At 38.9% G+C, this 25,401-nt stretch overlaps 1 protein-coding gene across 5 annotated transcripts in view; it reads right to left on the bottom strand.

The window, feature by feature from the left end:
• Positions 1 to 25,401, bottom strand: part of LOC122554722 (terminal uridylyltransferase 4-like) — a 114,040-nt gene that overhangs the window by 23,675 nt on the left and 64,964 nt on the right. For all 5 annotated transcript variants that reach the window (XM_087990592.1, XM_087990593.1, XM_087990590.1 and 2 more), the window contains 8 exons: positions 20,643 to 21,460; positions 17,394 to 17,544; positions 15,003 to 15,083; positions 8,257 to 8,360; positions 3,965 to 4,022; positions 3,690 to 3,793; positions 3,376 to 3,465; positions 2,078 to 2,191 (listed from right to left, as the gene is read on the bottom strand). In XM_087990592.1, coding sequence (XP_087846718.1) covers positions 2,078 to 2,191; positions 3,376 to 3,465; positions 3,690 to 3,793; positions 3,965 to 4,022; positions 8,257 to 8,360; positions 15,003 to 15,083; positions 17,394 to 17,544; positions 20,643 to 21,460 — 1,520 coding nt within the window. The remainder of the gene's footprint in view (positions 1 to 2,077; positions 2,192 to 3,375; positions 3,466 to 3,689; positions 3,794 to 3,964; positions 4,023 to 8,256; positions 8,361 to 15,002; positions 15,084 to 17,393; positions 17,545 to 20,642; positions 21,461 to 25,401) is intronic.

Here is a 25,401-nt window from a genome sequence, read left to right as displayed (position 1 = left end):
TAATCTGAGGTAAGATTCCTTGTTGTCTACTACACCTCCAATTCTGGTGTCATCTGCAAACTTACTTACTATACGTCTTATGCTCACATCCAAATCATTTATATAAACGATGAAAAGTAGACAACCCAGCACCGATCCTTGTCACACTCCACTGCTCACAGGCCTCAGTCTGAAAAGCAACCCTCCACCACTACCCTCTGTCTTCTACCTTTGAGCCAGTTCTGTATCCAAATGGCTAGTTCCCCCATATTCCGTGAGATCTAACCTTGCTAACCAGTCTCCCATGGGGAAACTTGTCAAACGCCTTACTGAAGACCATATAGATCACATCTACTGCTCTGCCCTCATCAATCCTCTTTGTTACTTCTTCAAAAAACTCAGTCAAGTATTTGATAAGGGATAGCATTACAGCTGTACTTAGGGAGGATATTCCCGGAAATACATCCAGGGAAGTTATTTGGGTGGAACTGAGAAATAAGAAAGGGATGATCTCCGTATTGGGATTGTATTATAGACCACCTAATAGTCAGAAAGAAATTGAGAAACAAACGTGTAAGGAGATCTCAGCTATCTGTAAGAGTAATAGGGTGGTTATGGTAGGGGATTTTAACTTTCCAAACATCGACTGGGACTGCCATAGTGTTAAGGGCTTAGATGGAGAGGAATTTATTAAGTGTGTACAAGAATATTTTCTGATTCAGTATGTGGATGTACCTACTAGAGAAGGTGCAAAACTTTACCTACTCTTGGAAAATAAGGCAGGGCAGGTGACTGAGGTGTCAATGGGGGAGAACTTTGGCGCCAGCGACCATAATTGTATTAGACTTAAAATAGTGATAGAAAAGGATAGACCGATCTAAAAGACAGATCTGAAAGTTGAAGTTCTAAATTGGAGAAAGGCCAATTTTGACGGTATTAGGCAAGAACTTTCAAAAGCTGATTGGGGGCAGATGTTCGCAGATAAAGGGACAGCTGGAAAATGGGAAGCCTTCAGAAATGAGATAACAAGAATCCAGAGAAAGTATATTCCTGTTATGGTGAAAGGAAAGGCTGGTAGGTATAGGGAATGCTGGATAACTAAAGATATTGAGGGTTTGGTTAAGAAAAAGAGGGAAAAACAGGTATAGACAGGATAGATCGAGTGAATCCTTAGAAGAATATAAAGGCAGTAGACGGATTCTTAACAGGGAAATCAGGAGGGTAAAAAGGGGACATGAGATAGCTTTGGCAAATAAAATTAAGGAGAATCCAAAGGATTTTTACAAATATATTAAGGACAAAAGGGTAACTAGGGAGAGAATAGGGCCCCTCAAAGATCAGTAAGACGGCCTTTGTGTGGAGCCACAGAAAATGAGGGAGATACTAAACGAATATTTTGCATCAGTATTTACTGTGGAAAAGGACATGGAAGATATAGAATGTCAGGAATTTGATGGTGACATCTTGAAAAATGTCCATATTACAGAGTAAGAAGTGCTGGATATCTTGAAAGGTGGATAAATCCCCAGGACCTGATCAAGTGTACCCTAGAACTCTTTGGGAAGCTAGGGAAGTGAGTGCTGGGCCTCTTGCTGAGATATCTGTATCATGGATAGTCACAGGTGAGGTGTTAGAAGACTGGAGGTTGGCTAACGTGGTGCCACTGTTTAAGAAGGGTGGTAAGGACAAGCCAGGGAACTACAGACCAGTGAGCCTGACATCGGTGGTGGGAAAGGAATTCTCATGCATGTCTAGAAGCATGGCATTCCATCCGGAACTCTATCAACAAACACATCCAGTTCGACCCCATCTACCACCCCTTGAGAAAAGGAACTGGAAGTGACTTCACCACAGGAAATGACATCGCCAACCCAAAGAAGCCCAAACATATAAATAGAAAGCAGGCATTTTCAGCTGTGCTTCGCCTGAGGCCCACTGAAGATGTTACCTAGTATGGTGACGAAACGTCTGGAAAGGAACCTTCCAGCTCATCGAGCAAACCTACATCCAAATCCTCAACCTGAGCTACAAATTTTCTCAAAACTCGCTAACACACGATACTAATGAAACTATTTGCATTCGCGGCATTTATACTCACTTCTTGAAGAACAGGAATAACTGGTGGCTTTCTTTGTTGTAGAAAGTAGAGCACCATGAGGACATAGGCATATGAGGATAGGCTTCCTCTTGAGGCATCACCAATATCACAACGCTATAAAAAGTGTATGTTTTCGGTTAGAAATAGTTCTGAAACAAAAAACTGCTTACATACTCTTCATGATTCATCAAAGTTCCATTTAGTTTCAATATTTGTGTTTCGCAGGGTCCACACTATGCAATTAGATGAAAACTAGAGAGAACATGGATATGCTGTAGTTCTGTCTCAAATCCAAGTTCATAAAGACACTGCTCAGAACTGACCTGCTCTCAGAACTAATTCTGGTGTCAATGGTGCTTATTTCACTGAGTTGCATGTGTAAGCGTAATTGTCATTTGCATCAGTTAGGAGATACATTCCCTGTTACAGAAAAATTCTGCCCATTTTATGACAAACAGGGATTAAGCATTTGTGGAAGAGTAAAAGCTTGTGATTTGTGACCTGTGCCTAAAACCAAAGTTGCAGGCTGTCTAGAGGCTGCCCCTCAAATTCCTTTCCAACCAATCCTTTCTAACATACAACTGTACTGCCGTAGAGGAAAGAAATAACTGATATTGGTAGAGCAAGGCAGTACCAAACATGTTGCCTCTAGGCTGTGCATGTGTGCAGCTGCTCTATACTTGTGATTTTATTGTTATTTAATCTGTGGTTCATATTTGTTTTTAAAATATGATGGAAAATTTAAATGTATGAACATTTTTTTCACGAAGAACATTACAATATTGATTCATGAAAAATAGCATTCAGTAGTGATAAATGACAGTGTACTTTTACAATGCTTTGGTACAGAATTAGATATTGTTTGATGCAAGTAATGACATTAAGATGTGATTCTTGAAATTAAGGAAGTGAAATGGGAATTTGTGTTTTGCCTCATTTCAACTTTATTTTTCCCATTCCTTATGGGTGAATGCCAAATCAGGATTCTTGAACTTTGCCAGTTCTCAACTGGTCAAAACTTGTGCGCAGGTGGCACAAGTTGCATTATTTTGTAATGTTCTTTAATGCCAAACTTCCATTCTTTGTTTCCCTGCAATGGGATGGTCAAAATGAGGGAGTCTTATTGTAGGGCAATATTGGTGCAAGCCCTGGTACAATGCACAGCTTGTAGGTTTCCTAGTCTGCTAATCACGCTTCTATTTTATATTTAAATAAGCCAGAAAAAGTACAGCAATACATGACCAAATACAATAGATACAATGAATGAGAAATATTTAGAACAAATGTTATGTATTTACCTTGGCAAACACTTTCATAGTGTACCCCAAATATTTCACTCTAGGATCAATTGCAGCATATGTAGCCAACATCCTTGTGTTATGCTGGGCCTGTGAAAAGCAGACTTATTACTGGCTGAATTGCAACATCACAAATTGAATTCTAGCCTTACAATAGATAAAGAAACACCTACAAAACAGGTTTCCTACTTTTATAACCATTTAAATTACTACATTACTTATTGAACAATAGTTAACATCTATTCATGTTACATATTTTTATAATTAACATGGAGTCAGGTATATCTGCAAGAAAAGCATCAAGATTTCCTTACCAAAGTGTTGTACAAGCTGATATCTCCTTCCAACCCACTTTGCCTGTGTTCAAATTTTACAATAGGCACTTTAGCTGTTGTTATGGGCAAGATGTTTCTCAAACCTATCAGAATAGGAGATATTCATTGACAAACACAAACTGAAAAGCAGTGAACTTTAGTGTAATCATTGAAGCAAACAGAATGCAAGCTACAGAAAAATTTAACTTCATTAAGAGGATTATATATTTATTCAGAACTTCAAATTTATTTTCTGAAAAAAAAAAATAACCTACCTGGATGCTTCTTGAGAACTTTTGCCAGACCTTCAATTATTTCTTTACAATTGAGTTTCTTTAAGAAATTAAATAATATACAATTGACAGTTGAGACAGTTGAGTTTTAGGCAAAAGAAAAGCTTCACTGACATTAAAAGCTACAATAAAAGCAGTGTGTTCCAAAGCAATACCAACAGGCCCATCCAAAAAAAAAGTATGCTTCCTGTTCAGCCACATTTATTATATAGTATTATCATGTTTGAGTGTTTCATTATCTGATGATGCAATGCTTTAGTGATGCAGTAAATTAAGACTTCAGAGTAAGATAGCATTAACTACTTTAACAATGAATTTTCAATGACACAATTTGTTTTACAGTGTGGAAAATCTCTTGTAACATAATCATTAATGGAATAACAAATACTTACTGGAATTCATTTCACAGCATAGGTTTTTCAAATAGGTTTTTGTTACATTTCATTATAATCAGGTTAAAAAATTACCCATTTCCATAAGGGTGATTATAATTTCAACACCTACCAATTTGCTAATCATGATTATATCTGATATTTTCTATGCAGAGAACTAAAGAGTGAAGCAAATACAGTGCTACTTTATATCGTTTTACACTGAAAAATAGAACTTGAGCAATGGTTAGCAGATGCATCAAAAGTGGATCACTAGTGTAGATATTTTTAATCGATCCATTCAGTCAGGTACAGAGGTGGGTGGACTTGAATTTAGACCTTCTGGCCCAGGGTTTGGGACACTACTCTTGTGCCATAAGATCACTTGTTTACATTTAAATGCTCAAAAGCCTTGTCATGTCATAATAAAGAGCAGTATAAATCAATTTCATACCACTATTGGGTTGTTGGTTACCATTTATTAAAATTCCAAAATCTTTCAACAGAGAGGTGTTAGTTTAATAAACGGTTAACATCTGGGTCTGGGAGAAGTGCTTGGGAAGTAGAGACCAAGGCATTGCATTACTTTTCACTCACTTTTCACTCTTATGAAAAAATCTTTCATTTTGTTATTGTCTGCAGGATAGGCAGAGATAGGACAAGCAAGGAGAATGGTGACCCAAATCCTCTGATGTGGGGAGAGACTTCTGACTCAACCAAAGTTACTTATGTGCCTTGGGACCCTGAGAAGACCCACACAAGCATATATGCAGTACTTACACAGATTTATTGGATAACTTGACAAACTGATGAGGACCCAGTTTATTTCATGCACACGCAGGGTGTGCCAGTCTAATTATCATGTTGTAAAATTAAACTCTGGTGGTTTACAGAAACCTCCAATCTTTACACAATGAATTACAACATATGAATTAAAATTTCCACATCTCTGTCCAGTGCCTAACATTATCTGCGGTTTTCCTACGATGTTTACAAATGTTGTTGGTATTTTACCCAAGGGCAGCTCTAACTTTCTGAAAGTACAGCTCCAATATTTCTAGCCCATTTTGGACATCTGTGGTTCCCATATGCTTTTACAATTTGATGGAAAATTTAACCTTTATCTAACTGAAAATGATTCTATCCCATTACACAGCATGTCGAAACTTCCAATTGCTGGTTGTTCAGCTGGTTCAGACTGCTCCAATGACAGTGTTAATAGATGGCAGAAACACACAGATTTAGACTACTTGCCCTTTATTTATTCTGGATGTTATTCAGATTTACTTAAAGCTTTTCACACGAAGGTGTAAATCTTATTCAGGGGCATGCCCATAAGTAAACCATCTGCACAGTCAAAGCTCCACAGCTCCAAAGTCAGCAATGTTCACTTGCTCTTGCACCACAATGTTCCACTTCAGATTACCAAGCTCCGACTTTATTGTGCTACGACTGAGCTCTGCATTTCTGAATCTAAACTGATTGCTACTCGTAGAGATGTACAGCATGGGAATAGACTCTGCGGTCCAATTCATCCATGCTGACCAGATATCCCAACCCAATCTAGTCTCATTTGCCAGCATTTGGCCCACATCCGTCCAAATGCTTCCTATTCGTATATCCATCCAGACGCCTTTTAAATGTTGCAATTGTACCGGCCTTCACCACTCCCACTGGCAGCCCATTCCATACACACCACCCTCTGCATGAAAAAGCTGCCCCTTAGGTCCCTTTTATATCTTTCCCCTCTCACCTAAACCTATGCCCTCTAGTTCTGGACGCCCCCACCCCAGGGAAAATACTTTTGTCTATTTACCATATCCTTGCTCCTCATGATTTTACAAATCTCAATAAGGACACCCCTCAGCCTCTGACATTCCAGGGAAAATACCCCCAGCCTATTCAGCCTCTCCCTATAGCTCAAACCCTCCAGCCCTGGTAACATCCTTTTAAGCCTTTTCAGAATCCTTTCAAATTTCACAACATCCTTCCAAGAGGAAGGAGATCAGAATTGCACGCACCTAACCAATGTTCTGTACAGCCACAATATGACCTCCAACTCCTGTACTCAATACTCTCACCAATAAAGGAAAGCATACCAAACATTTTCTTCACTATCCTATTTACCTGCGACTCTACTTTCCAAGGTCTCTTTGTGCAGCAACACTCCCCAGGACCTTACTATTAAGTGTATACGATCTGCTCTGATTTGTTTTCCCAAAATGCAGCACCTTGCATTTATCTAAATTATATTCCATCTGCCACTTCTCAGCCCACTGGCCCATCTGATCAAGTTCCCGTTGTAATCTGAGGTAACCTTCTTCGCTATCCACTACACCTCCAATTTTAGTGTCATCTGCAAACTTATTACTATACCTCCTTTGTTCAGATCCAAATCATTTATATAAATGACAAAAAGTAGTGGACCCAGCATCGATCCTTGTGGCACTCCACTGGTCACAGGTCTCCAGTCTGAAAAGCCACCCTCCACCACCACCCTTGAGCCAGTTCTGTATCCAAATGGCTAATTCTCCTTGTATTCCATGAGACTAATCTTGCTAACCAGTCTCCTGTGGGGAACCTTATTGAATGCCTTACTGAAGTTCATATAGATCACTCCTTGGAAGATTTACAACAGTGTTTCCAACATTGCAACATCCTCTTAAAATTATACTTCTGTAGCTTTAGCATCAAATAAGAATTAACATTCACTGGACAGATCTTGAATTCAAATGTTTATGTCGCATTTAATAAGCTCATGGGCAGCTGAGCCAATTTGTTACAGTAACTGTATTTTAAGCACTCTAAGATCAATTTTACTGGTCAGTTGAAAAAAAAGAGGAACTGAAATAAGATCCAATATTATATAAAAATAGGCCTGTTTAGTCTCTCTCGTTTATTATTTGTATAATTTACTTCAGAATGGCTAAATATTCAGCAGTTGAAACTTTATTGCTGGAACAGCACAGCAGGTCAGGCAGCATCCAGGGAACAGGAGATTCGACGTTTCGGGCACAGGCCCTTCTTCTTTCCTGAAGAAGGGCCTGTGCCCGAAACGTCGAATCTCCTGTTCCCTGGATGCTGCCTGACCTGCTGTGCTGTTCCAGCAATAAAGTTTCAACTTTGATCTCCAGCATCTGCAGACCTCACTTTCTCCTAAATATTCAGCAGTATTGCTATAAAAAGCTCTGTACTAAATGAACACTTCCTAATTGCTTTACGCCATCAGGTAAAAGGAACAAGTAGAAGACAACACTCAATAACATTGAAGCTACAAGGGAAAATTCAACAGAGTACACTTCCCTGTTTAGATGACATTCATTAAACTTGTCACCAATTAACTGGGAATTATGAATTTCTATTAGTTTTAATCTGATAGCAGTTTTATTGCAAAGTTCTGCTTTATGGGAGCAATAATTCTGTCGTAGGGCTCGGCTGCTACCTTATAAAATGAACAAGGATAAGCTAATGATTACATTGTGTGGAGTAAGGAAAATAAAATAATCTCAAAAGGATTAGCAATTCTATTTAAACGAACTGTTCATACCAACATGATAGTTACTTCTACTATATTTGGTTATTTGATTTTTTGTGATGGTAGTTAGAAAGCAATATTCACGATATGCTTGTTTATCCTTACAACTGGTCAGCTCAAAAGTGATCACCCATTTTTAAAAAACTTTAAATATTTATTTTAAACCAAAGCTCACTTCGAAGGTCAAAAGGGAAATTAGGAGATGTGACTTACTTCATAAATTGTTTCATAATGATTCCGATATCATTAGAATTCCCACTCTTTGTTTTCCCTGAAAGGTGTTCCCTTGTAGGAAAAGCCAGTCCAAACTGGTCACTTTCCTCCAGTTCACATTTCAATTGAAAGTTCACTCTGAAATGTAAACTCACCTCTGCAGTCTCATGGCCTTCCAAAGTCATGCATATATCCAAGTCGCTATCACGAAACCCAAAACCATTTTTAGACGATCCAAACAAACACAGTCTGGCCTTGTCTACACTCAAAAAGAGATTATGTATGAATATCATGGATATCAGATATTTGTGTTATCCAACAGTTATGGAAAGGAAGTATGTAGAGGGATTGAAGAGGTAAAGTTGGCTGAAGTTAAAAGAGGAAGGGGAGAAAGGGAAATACAAATAAGAAAGAAGGAGACACAGGAGAGGGAACATAGATAGAAAAGACAGGAGAGAAAAATCCAGCAACCTATTTTACAATTTGCAATTAAGTTAAGCCTTCAATAACTTTTTTTAATGGGTGGGGGGGGGGAAGAAGGGGGAAAGGGAGAGACGGGAAGAGTTGCAAGTTCTCATTGCCTTTTGTGTGGAAAACTTCTTCTGACATCCCATTGACCATTCTAGTTCTAATGTTAGGTTTATGCATCCCTATTCTGAATCCGTCCAACAGCAGAAATAGTTTCTCACCAAAAGAATCAGAGAGTCATAGAGATGTACAGCATGGAAACAGACCCTTGGGTCCGACCCATTCATGCCGACCAGATAGCCCAACCCAATCTAGTTCCACCTACCAGCACCTGGTCCATATCCCTCCAAACCCTTTCTATTCATATACCCATCCAGATGCCTCGTAAATGTTGCAATTGAACCAGCCTCCACCACTTCCTCTGGCAGCTCATTCTATACACGTACCACCCTCTGTGTAAAACGTTGTCCCTTAGGTCTCTTTTATATCTTTCCCCTCTCACCCTAAACCTATGCCCTCTAGTTTTGGATTCCCCCGCCACAGGGAAAAGACTTTGTCTATTTATCATATTCATGCCCCTCATGATTTCGTAAACCTCTATAAGGTCACTCCTCAGCCTCCGACACTCCAGGGAAAGCAGCCCTAGCCTATTCAACCTCTCCCTATAGCTCAAATCCTCCAATCCTGGCAACATCCTTGTAAATCCTTTCTGAACCCTTTCAAGTTTCATAACATCTTTCCGATAGGAAGGAGACCAGAATTGCATGCAACATTCCAACAGTGGCCTAATCAATGTCCTGTACAGCCACAACATGACCTCCCAACTCCTGTACTCAATACTCTGACCAATAAAAGAAAGCATACCAAATGCCTTCTTCACTATCCTATCTACCTGCGACTCCACTTTCAAGGAGCTATGAACCTGCACTCCAAGGTCTCTTTGTTCAGTAACACTCCCGCGGACTTTACCATTAAGTGTATAAGTCCTGCTAAGATTTGCTTTCCCAAAATGCAGCACCTCATATTTATCTAAATTAAACTCAATCTGCCACTTCTCAGCCCATTGGCCCATTTGATCAAGATCCGATTGTAATCTGAGGTAACCTTCTTCACTGTCCACTACACCTCCAATTTTGATGTCATCTGCAAACTTACTAACTATACCTCTTATGCTCACATCCAAATCATTTATATAAATGATGAAAAGTAGTGGACCCAGCATCGATCCTTGTGGCACTCCACTGGTCACAGGCCTAGTCTGAAAAACAACCCTCCACCCTCTGTCTTCTACCATTGAGCCAGTTTTGTATGCAAATGGCGAGTTCTCACTGTATTCCATGAGATCTAACTTTGCTCACCAGTCTCCCATGGGGAACCTTGTCAAACGCCTTACTGAAGTCCATATAGATCACATCTACCGCTATGCCCTCAACAATCCTCTTTGTTACTTCTTCAAAAAACTCAATCAAGTTTGTGAGACATGATTTCCCACGCATAAAGCCATGTTGACTATCCCTAATCAGTCCTTGCCTTTCCAAATACATATAAATCCTGACCCTCAGGATTCCCTTCAACAACTTGCCCACCGCCGACATCAGGCTCACTGGTCTATAGTTCCCCGGCTTGTCCTTACCACCTTTCTTAAACAGTGGCACCATGTTAATAGACCTTTAGGTTCAACCAGTCCATGCCGACTAAGTTCCCAAACTAAACTAGCCCTATCTGCCTGTGCTAGGCCTATATCCCACTAAACCATTTCTATTCATGAACATATTCGATTGTCTTTTCAACGCTGTAACTGTATCCACCACTTTCTCTCACAGTTCATTCCACACACGAACCACTGTCTGTGTAAAAAAATTGCCCCGCATGTCCTTTCTTTCTCCTCTCATCGTACAAATATATCTCCTAGTGTTGACCTCCACCACCCTAGGAAAAAGACCCTTGTCATTCACCTCATCTATACCCTTTATAATCCTCAATAACCCCACAACCTCCTATGCTTCAATGAAAATAGTCCCAGCCTTTCCAGTCAATTTTTGTATCTCAAACCTTCCATTCTCAGCAACATCGTGGTAAATCTTCTTTGAACCCTCTCCAGTTTAATAATATCCTTCCTACTGTGCACAGCACTCCAGAAGAGGCCTCACTAATGTCCAGTACAACCTCACCATGACATCCTAATTGCTCTATTCAAAGGTCTGAACAACGAAGATAAGCGTGCTAAACACCTTAATCACCCTTGATGCAAATTTCAAAAAAATTATGTACCTGAACCCGTAAGTGCCTATGTTCTACAACATACCCGAGCACTCTACTATTAATTGTATAAGTCCTGTTCTTGTTTGTATTACCAGAATGCAATATCTTACATTTATCCAAATTAAACTCCATCTGCCACTCCTCAGCCCATTGACCTAATTGATCAGGATCACTTTGTAAATTCACCTAATTGATCAAGATCACTTTGTAATCTTAGATAACCTTCTTCACCAATTTTCGTGTCATCTGCAAACTTACTAACCTTTCCTCCTATATTCTCATCCAAATAATGACAAAGAAAAGTGGACCCAGTACCAATTCCCGTGGAACACCTCTGGTCACCTGCCTCCTGTCTGAAAAACAACCCTCGACCACTACCCTCTGTTGCTTACCGTAAAGCCAATTTTGTATCCAAATGGCAAGCTCACCCTGAATCTCATGTGATCTAACTTTATTAATTAGTCTACGATGCAGACCTTGTCAAAGGCTTTAGTAAAGTCCAAGTAAGCAACGTCTACTGTTGTACCCTCACCAATCTTTTTGATTACTTCATTGAAAAATTCAATCAAGTTTGTGAGACATTATTTTTCTTACACAAAACCATGCTGACTATCCCTAATCAATCCTTACCTCGACAAATACATGTAAATCCTACATTTCAGAATCACCTCCAATTTACCCACTACTTACGTCAGACCTACAGGTCAATACTTCCCAGGCTACTCCTTACAGCCTTTCTTACATAAAGGCACACCATTCACCTTCCTCCATCCCTCCGGTACTTCACTTGTACTTATATAAGATACAAACAGGGAAAACAGCCTCAGCCTGTTCATCCTCTCCCTATAGCTCAAATCCTCCAACCCTGGCAACATCCTTGTAAAGCTTTTCTGAACCCTTTCAAATTTCACAACATCTTTCCAATAGGAAGGAGACCAGAATTGCACGCAGTGGTTGGGATATCTGGTTGGCATGGACAGGTTGGACCGGTCTGTTTCCATGCTGTACATCTCTATGACTGTATGAGTCTATAAGTATTTCTGCTGGGGGCCTGCAATTTCTTCCCTCAACTTCCACAATGTCCTGGGACACACTTGATCAGGTCATGGTGATTTATCTTCCTTTATTTTTCCTAAGACCTCCAGCACCTCCCCTTTTGTAAGGTGAACTGTTTTCAAATCACTAATATTTATTTACTTGAGTTCTCTAGCCTCCATTTCATTTTTAACAGTAAAAACTGACATGAATTTTTTATTTAATATTTCTCTCATCTCCTGAAGTTCGACACAAAGATGACCTCGTTGATTTTATTCTGTTGATATTTTTAATTTTTCTAAATCCCTGACTTAGTTCAGTCTCTGTACTTTTATATATTTTAATAAATCGACTCAGGCATGTTATAACACACTTTTGGAGTAGGTGGGACTTCAGACAAGTACTTCTGGCCCAGTGCTAGGAAGGAATACTACCATTCTGCCACAAGGTAATGCAAGCCTAATTCTTGCAACCTGCCAATTTAGTCTTTATGTCACAGTGTCTATTTGGTGAACATATTCTGCACTTTCCCCAACATCAAACTATTCTTCTTGATGTGTGGTGCCCAGAACTGATTGCAGTACTTCCCTTCATATAATTATGGCATCACTTCCAGTAAATTATATCTTTGGGAGATCTTATTACTAGATCTTGACAAGGAAAGCAAGAGAATACGGATGTATGGTTTGCTTTACTGTGCAACAGTTCTCTTTGCTGGTTCAGCAGACAATCTTTGAACATTGTAGAAAGTCTATTCAGTGCATTTCAACTGAATTAGGAGCTACTGCAATGAATGAATGCGTTTTGACAATGCACTGAACACCAGTATTGATGAGGGAAATCTCTGCACACATCAGTAAATTCAAATGGCATGTATAATGAATTGAAATTAAGTGAAGATATGGGACCTTCTTTACCTATGGATATTAACAATAAGAGCATTAGAATTCACCAGTGAAGCACAAGGAGGTGTATAGAGAGGTCAGATTAGGAAAATACTTACAAGAAATATTTAAAATCTTCCAAATGTTCCCAATCAGCCGTAAAAGTAAATTTTCAAATATGTTTCTCTAATAACCACGATACTTGGTCTCCTTAAATAACAACTATGAATAACCACTACATTAGGGGAGGCAGTCACATAATGTTACAAAATGATCAGAAGGTGTTACAATGACTTCATATTTAATAAATTTTGAGGACTTGAGTTTAAAGGATCATGGAGATTGGTTGATTTAAACAGATCAAAGAAAAAACAGTGGCAATTTATGGAAAATGTATGTTTCCACATATTTGCAAAGCTTATTTATTTGAACTCATTTCACAGAAACAGCTGTTATTTATTTCTGTATTGTCACTTGTACCTAGGTACAGTGAAAAGCGGATAACATCGCCATGTTCTGGCACCATCTTGGATTACAGAATAAATTACTGAATAAATTGTAATGTTGGTAAAAGACTGAATCAACTAATATTAAATTGAAATTACTAAAACTGAAACAGCTTCAACAGTTCATACTTCCCTCTCTGTAGACCAATGAGATCATGGCAGATCTGATAATCCTTCATTCCACCTGCCTACCATATCTCCATAATCCTTGATTCCCTTCATGATTAAAAGCCTGTCTGTTTCAGTCTTGATAATGACACAGCCTCTTCACTCACGTAGTAAATAATTCCACAAAGTCACTACACTCAGAGAGAAGACGTTCCTTCTCACCTTTCTCTTAAATAGCTGACCTCTTATTCTGAGACAAGAAAATTCCTGCATATTGAGGATCAACCTGGTATACCTTCTCTTGTCTGCCTCCAATACCAGTATATCTTTCGTTTAATATTTCACATTATTTCAGGTGTCCTCTGATCAGTACCTTGTATAGCTGTTCCCTATTTTTATAACCCATTCCTTTTGAAATAAAGGACAACATTTGATTTGCCTCCCCTATTACTCGCTAAACTTGGATGCTGGCATTTCATGATTCATTTACAAAAACTTCCAAATAACTGTATGCTGCATCATTCTACAATCTTTCCACATTTAAATAATATTCAGACCATCTATTCTTCCTATCAAAGAGTAAACCTCGCATTTTCCTCCATTATATTCCATCTGTCACATTTTTACCTGCTCACTTTATTTGAATGTAGACTTATCCTGAGAATGCCCTCTTTATCCCAACTCCCTTTCTTCTATTAGTTACCCAATTCTCTATTCACGCTAATACACTATTCCCAACATTGTGGGTTCTTATCTTATTAAGTTGTCTTATGTGCAGAATCCTATTTCATTTTGTTTTTGGAAATTCAAATACATCCCTTTATCTATCTACCTGTTACCTTCCAAAGAATTCTAACAAACTTGTCAGATGTGATTTACATCGGCTCTTTACAATATTCCAATGACAGACGACAAGCTAACTGGGCTATAGTTACCTGTTTTTGTCTCACTCCCTTTTTCAATAAGGGTGTTGACTTGGCATTTTCCAAACTTCTGGAACTTTTCCAGAATCTAAGGATTCTTGGAAGGTTACTAGCAATGCATCCGCGATCTCACCTCACTAGCTACTTCTCTTAAAATCTTAGGATGCAAACCATCAGGTACTGGGACTTATCGGCCGTCAGCCCCATTACTTTCCCTAGTGTTTTTTTGAGTTAATTAGTAATTTTCCATACAACAATTACTGTGGACTATCATATTCCCATCCTTTTATTTCATTCTACTTCAACCAGCTACTTAAGCTAATATTAAATGTTGGCATCACCTGTCTCAATCCTTATGGATTCCATAGCTCAATAAGTCTTGTGTAAAAATGTTTCTCCTGCTACCTATCCTAAATATGTTACACATAATTTTTTACCTTGTACAGAACATCACAAGTTAAAGGTAAAAATAATTATTTGGCCCATCTAGCATTCCCATATCATGGTATACCACTGCTTACTCCAAAGCTTTCACCTCTACCTCCACAAATAAAAATTCACCATAATATAGTTAGAGATGCCCTTGCAGTAAATTTTATTATAAAACTAGCTGATTATACATACTTCTAAGACTGTGGCTCAGAGCAGGTGGTCAAGGTTGTGCATTAAAAAAGTAGGATGAAATGTGATGCTTATAAAAACTTATAGAAATTACCATCAAATTCTTTACGGATAAATCTTTCCAAACTTGCTAAGGTTTGTTCTCTATTTTGTTCCTCAAGAGGTGAGAGTTCATCTAAAATAAAGTTAATATTTATTAATCATCAGATGTTATGTGACTAAAATGTCAATTATAGAGATATCATTATACACAACAAGCTGATTTAGACATTTGATTACAGATACATGGTAGATATTCTTTCTTATTTATTAATCTTTCAAATACAAAAACAGAGATGCACAGTTCATGATTTAAAAGCTGCCTTCAACAGCTGCTGTAATATATAGCTGATAGTTTTTTGGAGGCCAAATGTCAACTTATAATGCTAACCCATTTCTGCTTGTAGTCAATTTTGCATCTGTACCAGTTCTGTTTAATTTCAGAGGTCAAATAATTTCCCATTGATTGTAACCGTCAGGCAACAAAGTATGGGGTGTGAGAGTCCAGCTTCTAATCAGCAAACACATCACAAAATCTTTACTAACTGAAACAGACAACATATCTTATTAAAAGCATTCCCTGAATGTAAGTGTTTTTCTAGACTGTTACCATTACAACAGATACAAGTTGTAATACTATCTCCCCTTCCACAAATTGCACATTTCATTTGTTCATTATTCCATGCTTATCCTCATATTATTTTTCATTCTGGGTTTCAGCCCTACTTCTATTCCCTAGGCTACTGTGCTGTGGAAATATAAAACCTCAACAATTCATTCAACACATTTTAAAAAATGCTTTTCCAAATTCATTACTGCTGAAACAAAACTATAGTAGATACTTTTTACCGTGTTTCACCAGTGTTGTGCTCAGGCTAGAAAATGGAAAGAAGGTGGCAAATATTGGGGGTGGAAGGAAAGACAGTAATTTCGTAGAAAACATCTCTGAATCTACTTGGAAGACAATGGACGTGTTTTGTTAGGTGGAATAGAAGACTGTGTACACCTATATATTATCATGCAACTTATTGTGAACCAAGCTATGGTAAAACAAATTGTTTAATAAAAGTATTGAGATCATCCCATATGGTAACCTTAAAATCAATTTTAGCTTAAATCCTGATTTTGGTCAATGAAACTTTCCAGTTCCTGCTTGTCTTTGGAGAATACTGCACCAATAATGGTACATTATATTGGGTGTGGTTCATCGGCATGAAATTAACAGGATTTAAGATTGTTATAGTGAAACAACTCAAATAATGCACGAGTGTTGGCTCAATATTTCTCTACTTAAGACTGTGGAGAAAATGCAGAGGCATGGAATTGAGGGTGATTTAGCAGTTTGGATTAGAAACCGGCTTTTTGGAAGAAGGCAGCGAGTGGTGGTTGATGGAAAATATTCAGCCTGGACTCCAGTTACTAGTGTGCCACAGGGATCTGTTTTGGGACCACTGCTGTTTAGACGCAGGCATAGGTGGATGGATTAGTAAATTTGCAGATGACACTAAAGTCGGTGGAGTAGCAGACAGTTTGGAAGAATGTTACAGGTTGCAGGGATAAACTGCAGAATTGGGCTGAGAGGTGGCAAATGGAGTTCAATGCAGCTAAATGTGAGGTGATGCACTTTGGGAAGAATAATAGGATGGCAGAGTACTTGGTTAATGGAAAGATAGTGTGGATGTGCAGAGGGATCTTGGAGTCCATGTGCATAGATCCCTGAAAGTTGCCACCCAGGTGGGTAGTGCTGTTAAGAAGGCATACGGTGTGTTAGGTTTCATTGGTAGAGGGTTTGAGTTTGGAACCGCAGTATTATGCTGCAACTATACAAACTACTGGTGCGGCGACACTTGGAATATTGTGTAAGTTCTGGTCACCCCATTACAGAAAGGATATGGAAACATTGGAAAAGGTGCTGAGGAGATTTACCAGGATGTTGCCTGGTCTGGAGGGAAGGTCTTATGAGGAAAGGCTGAGAGACTTGGGTCCGTTCTCATTGGAAAGAAGAAGGCTAAGGGCGATTTGATAGAGAACATACAAGATGATCAGAGGATTAGATAGGGTAGTCAGAAAAAGACTTTTTCCTAGGATGACGATGTCAGCTTGTACGAGAGGGCACAACTACAAATTGAGGGGTGATAGATTTAAGACAGATTTCAGAGGCAAGTTTTTTACGCAAAGAGTCGTCAGGGCATGGAATGCCCTACCTGCTAAGGTAGTCAACTCAGCCACATTAGAGAGATTTAAACAATCCTTAGATAAGCACATGGATGATTTTGGGACAGTGTGGGGGGACGAGCTGAGAATAGTTCACAGGTCGGCACAACATCGAGGGCCGAAGGGCCTGTTCTGCGCTGTATTGTTCTATGTTCTAAACCATTTTCTTTAAGCCTATGACTTTAGTCAACCAACACTTAAATTATTAATTATACAATGACACTGAACTTACCATAACATTTCGTGCAGACTAGATCAAGAATTTGCTTAAATTTATTTATCATAGGTGGCAAAGGTTTCAAATCAATCTTCTTGAAATCTTCTGGGCAATCATTCCTTGAATGTCCATCCCGTTTGCAGATGCTGCATACAATTGTTGGGGGCTGAAGGTGACAGGAAACATTTACTAACTTCATATAACCTGACAAATAATTGTTACCCTTTTAAGATTACCATACTACTTATACAAAAAATTAAAATGAGGCATCAATCTTATTTGTCACCAAGTGATGGCACTTTTGAATGCAGAACTGCCAATACTAGCTTTGTTGCTGTACCCAGATATCTCCCAAGGATGGAGACAAAACTGGGAGTTATTTCCAGCCCTGTCAAAACAATATACAGGTAGACAATCCTTTATCCGGAATTCTGAAATCTGAAAAGCTCAGAAATCCGAAGTTTTTGTAGTGAAGTTTGTTTTCCCATAACAAGGTTGTTTGGCGCGCAAACAGTTAACCCAACTTCATATCCACATGACCCACATCACTCAGATGTGACGTAGTGGCGTGGTTCTGCACTGGCAGGTGTCAATGCTGTCTCAGCGCTCATAGAACTTACAGGTTGCGCCTGCTGCTGGGTAATTTTTAAAACATTTTACTATGAAAATGTCATTTAATCCTTTATCCGAAAAATTCCAAAATCTGAAAGACAGATGGTCCCGAGGGTTTCAGATAAAGGACTGTCTACCTGTAGAGTGCATCCATTTCAATGCAGACCAACTTCTGTCCAGAGTACTTCCTTTAATAGCCAATTTGTTTCCTCAACCAACCAACAAGAAATTCACCCTAAGTAATTATTTTAAATGCAACAAAAACACAGAATAATTCACAAAACTAGCTCAATTTTACCTATAATACTTCCTATTTCTTGTTGGAAGTCCATTACAATTGTCTTCCCTGGGGAGTTGAGTTGTCCTTACTACAATTTGCGTTTTTCCAATGGGTGCCCCTTCCACGTAGCCCTTAATAAGCATCTCACTAGTTCCAACACAATGAATGATGATTTCAATCCAAAATATTGAAAGTGTACAAAATACCAATATTTAGGCGACTTTAGTGGGCGGCACGGTGGCACAGTGGTTAGCACTGCTGCCTCACAGCGCTAGAGACCCGGGTTCAATTTCCCCCGTGTCTGCGTGGGTTTCCTCCGGGTGCTCCGGTTTCCTCCCACAGTGCAAAGATGTGCGGGGCCGGTGAATTGGCCATGCTAAATTGCCCGTAGTGTTAGGTTAAAGGGGTAAATATAGGGGTATGGGTGGGTTGCGCTTCGGCGGGTCGGCGTGGACTTGTTGGGCCGAAGGGCCTGTTTCCACACTGTAAGTAATCTAATCTTAACTGCTGACAATCCAACTTTCTTTGTTAAATGACATTTTTTTCTCTTTTTCTTCAGAGATTTGAAGTGATGAATTTTGCCAGCTATTTACCGTAGTTCAAAATCCAATTGGTCTACTTTTTAACCACAAGACACTCTATCTTCTTCTTTACTATTGTAAAGTAAGCAATGTCTTCTCTTCACTTTAAGAGTTCTTTGACCTCAATATCTGCTATGTCATCATGATTTTGAAGTTCCCTCTGATGCTCACTAATGCAAATAATGTTCACTTCCTTGTTCCAAAAAATCCATGTGGTTGACTGTCACTCAATCTAACACTAATTTCCAATCAAACACAATGATTGGCTGCCATATAAATTAAAACTAAAATTAATTAAATCTGCTATATGTTTAGACAAGATATTAATTAAGAATACCAGATATAAATGATAATTTTGAAGTGCAAGAATCAAAGATTACTGAAATTAAAAATGATTAATTTCAACGTTGTTGAATTACTTAAAGTGTACATTACATTTAAATAGATAACTATCTTAGTGATCCTGTTGCATTTAAATAGTACTTCTTGCACTTGAGCTAAATGGCAAAGCACCTAGAAAAGGAAATTAGAGTACATATGCAGAGATCATGATCTACCTTCTACTCAGTTGTTTTAAATCCAACATGGAAATTTAAACAAGAATTTATGTTATTATCCTGTCATGCATTTCAAAAAGATTAAGGTGAACATGAATCCAAGTACAGTATATCTTTTTCCATAAAGCAATCTACTGTCTAGATATTCCACGTTTCTAAACAATTTTAAGTCCTGAATTAGTTCTACATTTCAGCGTATGTGCTTAAAAATCTAGAACTATAAAACTTTAAAAAAATCTTAAATTCTCTAAGTCTCTTGACCAATGTTGTTACTTGTGTGGCCTTTCTGAGGTCCACCTTCAATACTTACACTTCATTATTAAAAGTAATTGCCAAAGATGGAGAGGATGAGAAGACTGAGTTCAAAACATCACATCAGGTTTTGCAAATGTTGTGCAAATGGAAATTCAAATTAACGGTGAGCAATTGCAAATTCAATTGACAATTCATTTATTGTGATTTTTTTTAAGAAAAAGTACCTTTCCTCAATAACTTTACTGGCCTGCATTTTGTGAACAGTAATACAGTTGCTGTTGACCCCAAAGAAAGTGTCCAGTGATTTCTGTGTTTTTGGTTTACCCTTCCTGACAATAGATTAAACCTGATAGCAATTCAATGGGATCTCTAAGCATGTAGTAACAGTGATGTCAGTAAGCAGGTAAGCCGCCAATTACATTGAAGTATTTCACAGACAGCAAACCAGGGATATGAAAGCCCTCAATCTTTTTACTCAATTAAAAATTTTGGATAACGAATAAGATGACAATTTGATTGAGATACAAGTTAAAACAAAGATAAACTTTTATAAAGACCGTCATATCTTATTGTTTTTATCATCATGAAGATGTTTAGCACTCAACTGATATAAAAGTAGATTTTCAGGGCTAGTGAGCACTGCTACTAAACATCAAGTAAGATCTTATTCAACTTAGTCGCTAAATCACTGACAGCAACTGCAGCATTTTGTATTATTCGGCAAATGTGTGCCTCTAGAAGTCACTGTCAGCTTCAGTGCATTAACAATGTCATCGATGACAATTACACCATCGTAACCAATACAAAATCCTGCTGGACATTCCTAAATAAGCCTATTGTAGGTCTTATCCTAGAACATTTCTTGAATTTACAGAGGTCACACAATACAACTTCTAGATAAAAGAATAATTTTAATCATTCTTTAAAGCTTGCACTATAATACATAACTCAGTTCAAGCATATCTAAAGGATAACTTGCCTTTCCATTCGTTAGAATGCTTTTCTCAAAGACATAATGCAGCTCTCCTGTTGCTGATGCATTCCCAGTGTCATCAATAACAGTGCAGCTTGAAGCTTCAGTTTCTGTTGTGCAAGTTAGTGAGGTAGTTGATACACAACTGGCAGTGCAATTTGTTCCTTCTGAGCAATGTACTCCGAGTTTGCAACTATCTTTTTGTCCATGCAGTTGCAAACTGGCTGGCAGCATCATATTTTCCATGGATTCATGTCCTAACTCTTCCAGGCCTGCCTGCTTTGAACAACTCTCTGAAGAACCTGAAAGTGCCAGTGTTCTAGTGGATTGTTTGACTGAATCACAACTGAGTAATCTTTCACTGGAATCTCTGGTAAAGTTGCCAGCCTCTGGTTTCCCAAGATTGCATTTTTTAAAATTCACTGCAATTCCACTATTGGAAGATGGAACACTCTTCAGTTCCAAATGCTCAGCATCTATATTAACATTTGAAGTACAATCAACAGTTGTGTTAATATATTCTGATGTTCCACTGTCATTGGTTCCATTTGTTATTTCTTCTTCAAGCGAAGATTCTTTAATATCTCTCCCTATTTCAGTTTCCTTCTGAGGCAGGCAACAATTCCCTGAATGTTCTTCTGATTTTAAAGGCTTTTTATTGTTGACTTTCCCTTTTTTCCTAGCATCTGGTTTTAACTTAATCCCATCTTTCATTTGAGGGGATGCGAAATATTTATATGCAGTCCTAAATCGTTCCAGAATATACTCAAACACCATCTGGCTGTTCAAACTGCGAGCAATATTTCTCTTTAGTGCAAAAGGGTCTATAAAAAAAGTGAACACAACAATTATATTATGCAACATTTTTTCTTATACATCAAATGCACTTGAAAAAGGTCATTGAAAACGTATAATGGCATCTATTACCAACTCTCAGAAATCTCAATTTAGTATTGCAAGGCTGTCAAAATGACCTAGTCTGAAGACCTTGGAGGGGGTCCAGAGGAGGTTTACAAGAATGATCCCAGAGATGAAGGTCTTGTCCCATAAGAAACGGTTGAGGACGCTGGGTCTGTATTCAAAGCAGTTTAGAAGGATGAGAGGAATCTAATCGAAACTTATTGAGAGGCCTGGACAGCGTGAATGTGGAGAAGATGTTTTCGATAGTAGGAGAGACCCAAGGGCACAGCCTCAGAATGAAGGAGCAACCCTTCTGTACTGAGATAAGGAGGAATTTCTTCATCCAGAAGGTGGTACATTTTTAACTTAATTCATTCATGGGGTGAGGGTGTTGCTGTCTGGGCCAGCATTTATTGGCTAGAAACCACACTGCTGAGAGTCTGGAGTCACATGTAGTTCAGAACAGATAAGGATGGCAGTTTCCTTTCCAAAAGGAAATTAATGAATCAGATGGATTTTCCGACAATCACCTATGGATTCATGCTCATCACTGGAATTTTAATTCCACTTTTTTAAAAATCAAATTCCACCATCTGCCATGGGGGGATTTGAACGCAGGTCCTCAGAACATTACCTGGGTCTCTGGATTAACAGTCCTGTGATCATACCAACAGGCCACCCCCTCTACAATGGACTCATTGCCACAGAATCCTGCATAGGCCAAGTCATTGAGTGTATTTAAGACAGAGATAAATAGGTTTTCCAAAAGTAGCCTCACCAATGTCTTGTACACCTACAAGGTGCCATCCCAATGCTCGTAATCAATTTTCTGACCAATTAAGGCAAGCATGCCCAAACAGCTTCTTCACTGTCCTGTCTACCTGTGACTTTCTTTTACTGCAGCTTAGGAGGCTGAGGGGTGACCTTATAGAGGTTTATAAAATCATGAGGTATAAAAAAGGTCTTTTACCCAGGGTGGGGGAGTCGAAAACTAGAGGGCATAGGTTTAAGGTGAGAGGGGAAAGAGTTAAAAGGGACATGAGCGGCAACATTTTTTACACAGTTGCGTAAATGGAATGAACTGCCAGAGGAAGTGGTAGAGGCGGGTACCATTACAATATTTAAAAGTCATTTGGACAGGTACATGAATAGGAAAGATTTAGAGGGATATGGTCCAAACACAGGCAATGGGACTAATTTAGTCTGGGAAACCTGGTCGGCATGGACAACTTGAACCAAAAGGTCTGTTTCCATGCTGTGTGACTCTATGACTTGATGACAGGGATCGGCTGTTTTTTAGCCATATGCTCATTTAAGGGCTCATGCAATTCGCACTCTTGATTAGTGGAATATTTTTCAACTTGTTCAGCTACCAAATGGCTCTCTAAAGAAATCCAACATCAGAAATCATATTAAAATAAGTTATTTTCCTCATTTCCTATTGCTGGCATCCACCTTCTCATTAATACACAAATACTCTCATCTTCAATGTCTTGTTTGTCATTATTACTGACATTTGAATAACAATATTGCAGTTTTTAAGGTATTGCTGATTTTGATTAAATGTAAAAAGTAGCTTTTTCCTGTTAATAACACTGCCAGTCCTTCATCTAGGATGCTGGATAGGTACCTGGATAAGTATGAAGCAGATTTCATTCGAAGGAACTTTGGGGGAAGGTGATTTACGTAAGGTTTGCTGCAACACATAACAGATGAGCAGAGAGAAGAAAAGGTCCGAAGCAAAAAGTCTACTTGCAGTGAGGTCAATGGCGAAGAGGCATCACCAACCACAATATGATATGCGTACAGGGAAAGTAGCTGATTGGTGACTTGCAAAAGTCCATAAGTTATCAGATTCTTGCAGGCTGTGAGAATGAACTGGGAACTGTAGTGAGAATGAGCAAATTGATCATGGCCTCATGGTATGGGAAAGCATTCAAGTTGGGGGCACCAAATAGTTCTAGTAGTAGTGGTAGTAGTAGCAGTAGTAATATCAATTCCTGTGCTTCCATTATTGCTCAGTGGCCCTTTTGCTTTCATTCCCTTTTTCTTTTTCTAAATGGTCGATACAACTGAGTGGCTTGCCAGGTCATTTCAGAAGGCAATTATGCAGCAACCATATTTCTGACAGTCTGGTGTCATTTGAAGGCCAGACCAGGCAAGAATGGCATTTTCTTAGAGGACATTAGTGAACCCAATGATATTGGAAGGGAAAAGATTGAGATTTTGAAGGGAGATTACAGAGAGTTAGGCAGAAATTTAAAAAGGAGGTCCTCAAGGGTAGTAATATCTGGATTACTCCCAGTGCTATGAGGTAGTGAGGGCAGGAATAGGAGGATAGAGCAGATGAATGCATGGCTGAGGAGCTGGTGTATGGGAGAAGGATTCATGTTTTTGGATCATTGGAATCTCTTTTGGGGTAGAAGGGACCTGTACAAGAAGGACGGATTGTACCTAAATTGGAAGGGGACTAATATACTGGCAGGGAAATTTGCTAGAACTGCTTGGGAGGATTTAAAATAGTAAGATGGGGGGGGGGGAACCCAGGGAGATAGTGAGGAAAGAGATCGATCTGAGACAGGTACAGCTGAGAACAGAAGTGAGTCAAACAGTCAGGGCAGGCAGGACAAGGTAGGACTAATAAATTAAACTGCATTTATTTCAATGCAAGGGGCCTAACAGGGAAGGCAGATGAACTCAGGGCATGGTTAGCAACATGGGACTGGGATATCATAGCAATTACGGAAACATGGCTCAGGGGTGGGCAGGACTGGCAGCTTAATGTTCCAGAACATAAATGCTACAGGAAGGATAGAAAGGGAGGCAAGAGAGGAGGGGGCGTGGCACTTTTGATAAGGGATAGCATTACGGCTGTGCTGAGGGAAGATATTCCTGGAAATACATCCAGAGAAGTTATTTGGGTGGAACTGAGAAATAAGAAAGGGATGATCACCTTATTGGGATTATATTATACAGCCCCCAATAGTTGGAGGGAAATTGAGAAACAAACTTGTAAGGGGATCTCAGCTATCTGTAAGAATAATAGTGTAGTTATGGTAGGGGATCTTAACTTTCCAAACATCGACTGGGACTGCCATAGTGTTAAAGGTTTAGATGGAGAGGAATTTCTTAAGTGTGTACAAGACAATTTTCTGATTCAGTATGTGGATGTAGCTACTAGAGAAGGTGCAAAACTTGACCTACTCTTGGGAAATAAGGCAGGGCAGGTAACTGAGGTGTCAGTGTGGAAGCACTTTGGGGCCAGCGGCCATAATTGTATTCATTTTAAAATAGTGATGGAAAAGGATAGACCAGATCTAAAAGTTGAAGTTCTAAATTGGAGAAAGGCCAAATTGACGGTATGAGGCAAGAACTTTCGAAAGCTGATTGGAGGCAGATGTTCGCAGGTAAAGGGACGGCTAAAAAATGGGAAGGATTCAGAAATGAGATAACAAGATTCCAGAGAAAATATATTCCTGTCAGGGTGAAAAGGAAGGCTGGTAGGTATAGGGAATGTTGGATGACTAAAGAAATTGAGGGTTTGGTTAAGAAAAAGAAGGAAGCATATGCAAGGTATAGACAGGAGAGATCGAGTGAATCCTTAGAAGAGTATAAAGAAAATAGGAATATACTTAAGAGGGAAATCAGGAGGGCAAAACGGGGACATGAGATAGCTTTGGCAAATAGAATTAAAGAGAATCTAAAGGGTTTTTACAACTATATTAAGGGCAAAAGGGTAACTAGGGAGAGAATAGGGCCCCTCCAAGATCAGCAAGGCGGCCTTTGTGTGGAGCCTCAGAAAATGGGGGAGATACTAAATGAATATTTTGCATCAGTATTTACTGTGGAAAAGGATATGGAAGAT

This window comes from Chiloscyllium plagiosum, unplaced genomic scaffold (genome assembly GCF_037043375.1).
Source record: "Chiloscyllium plagiosum isolate Xiang-an unplaced genomic scaffold, Cpla_swu_hap1 HiC_scaffold_9, whole genome shotgun sequence".
Taxonomy (NCBI): Eukaryota; Metazoa; Chordata; class Chondrichthyes; order Orectolobiformes; family Hemiscylliidae; genus Chiloscyllium; species Chiloscyllium plagiosum.
The sequence above is the reverse complement of the archived record's forward strand: the minus strand, read 5'-3'. Positions and strand labels throughout refer to the sequence as shown.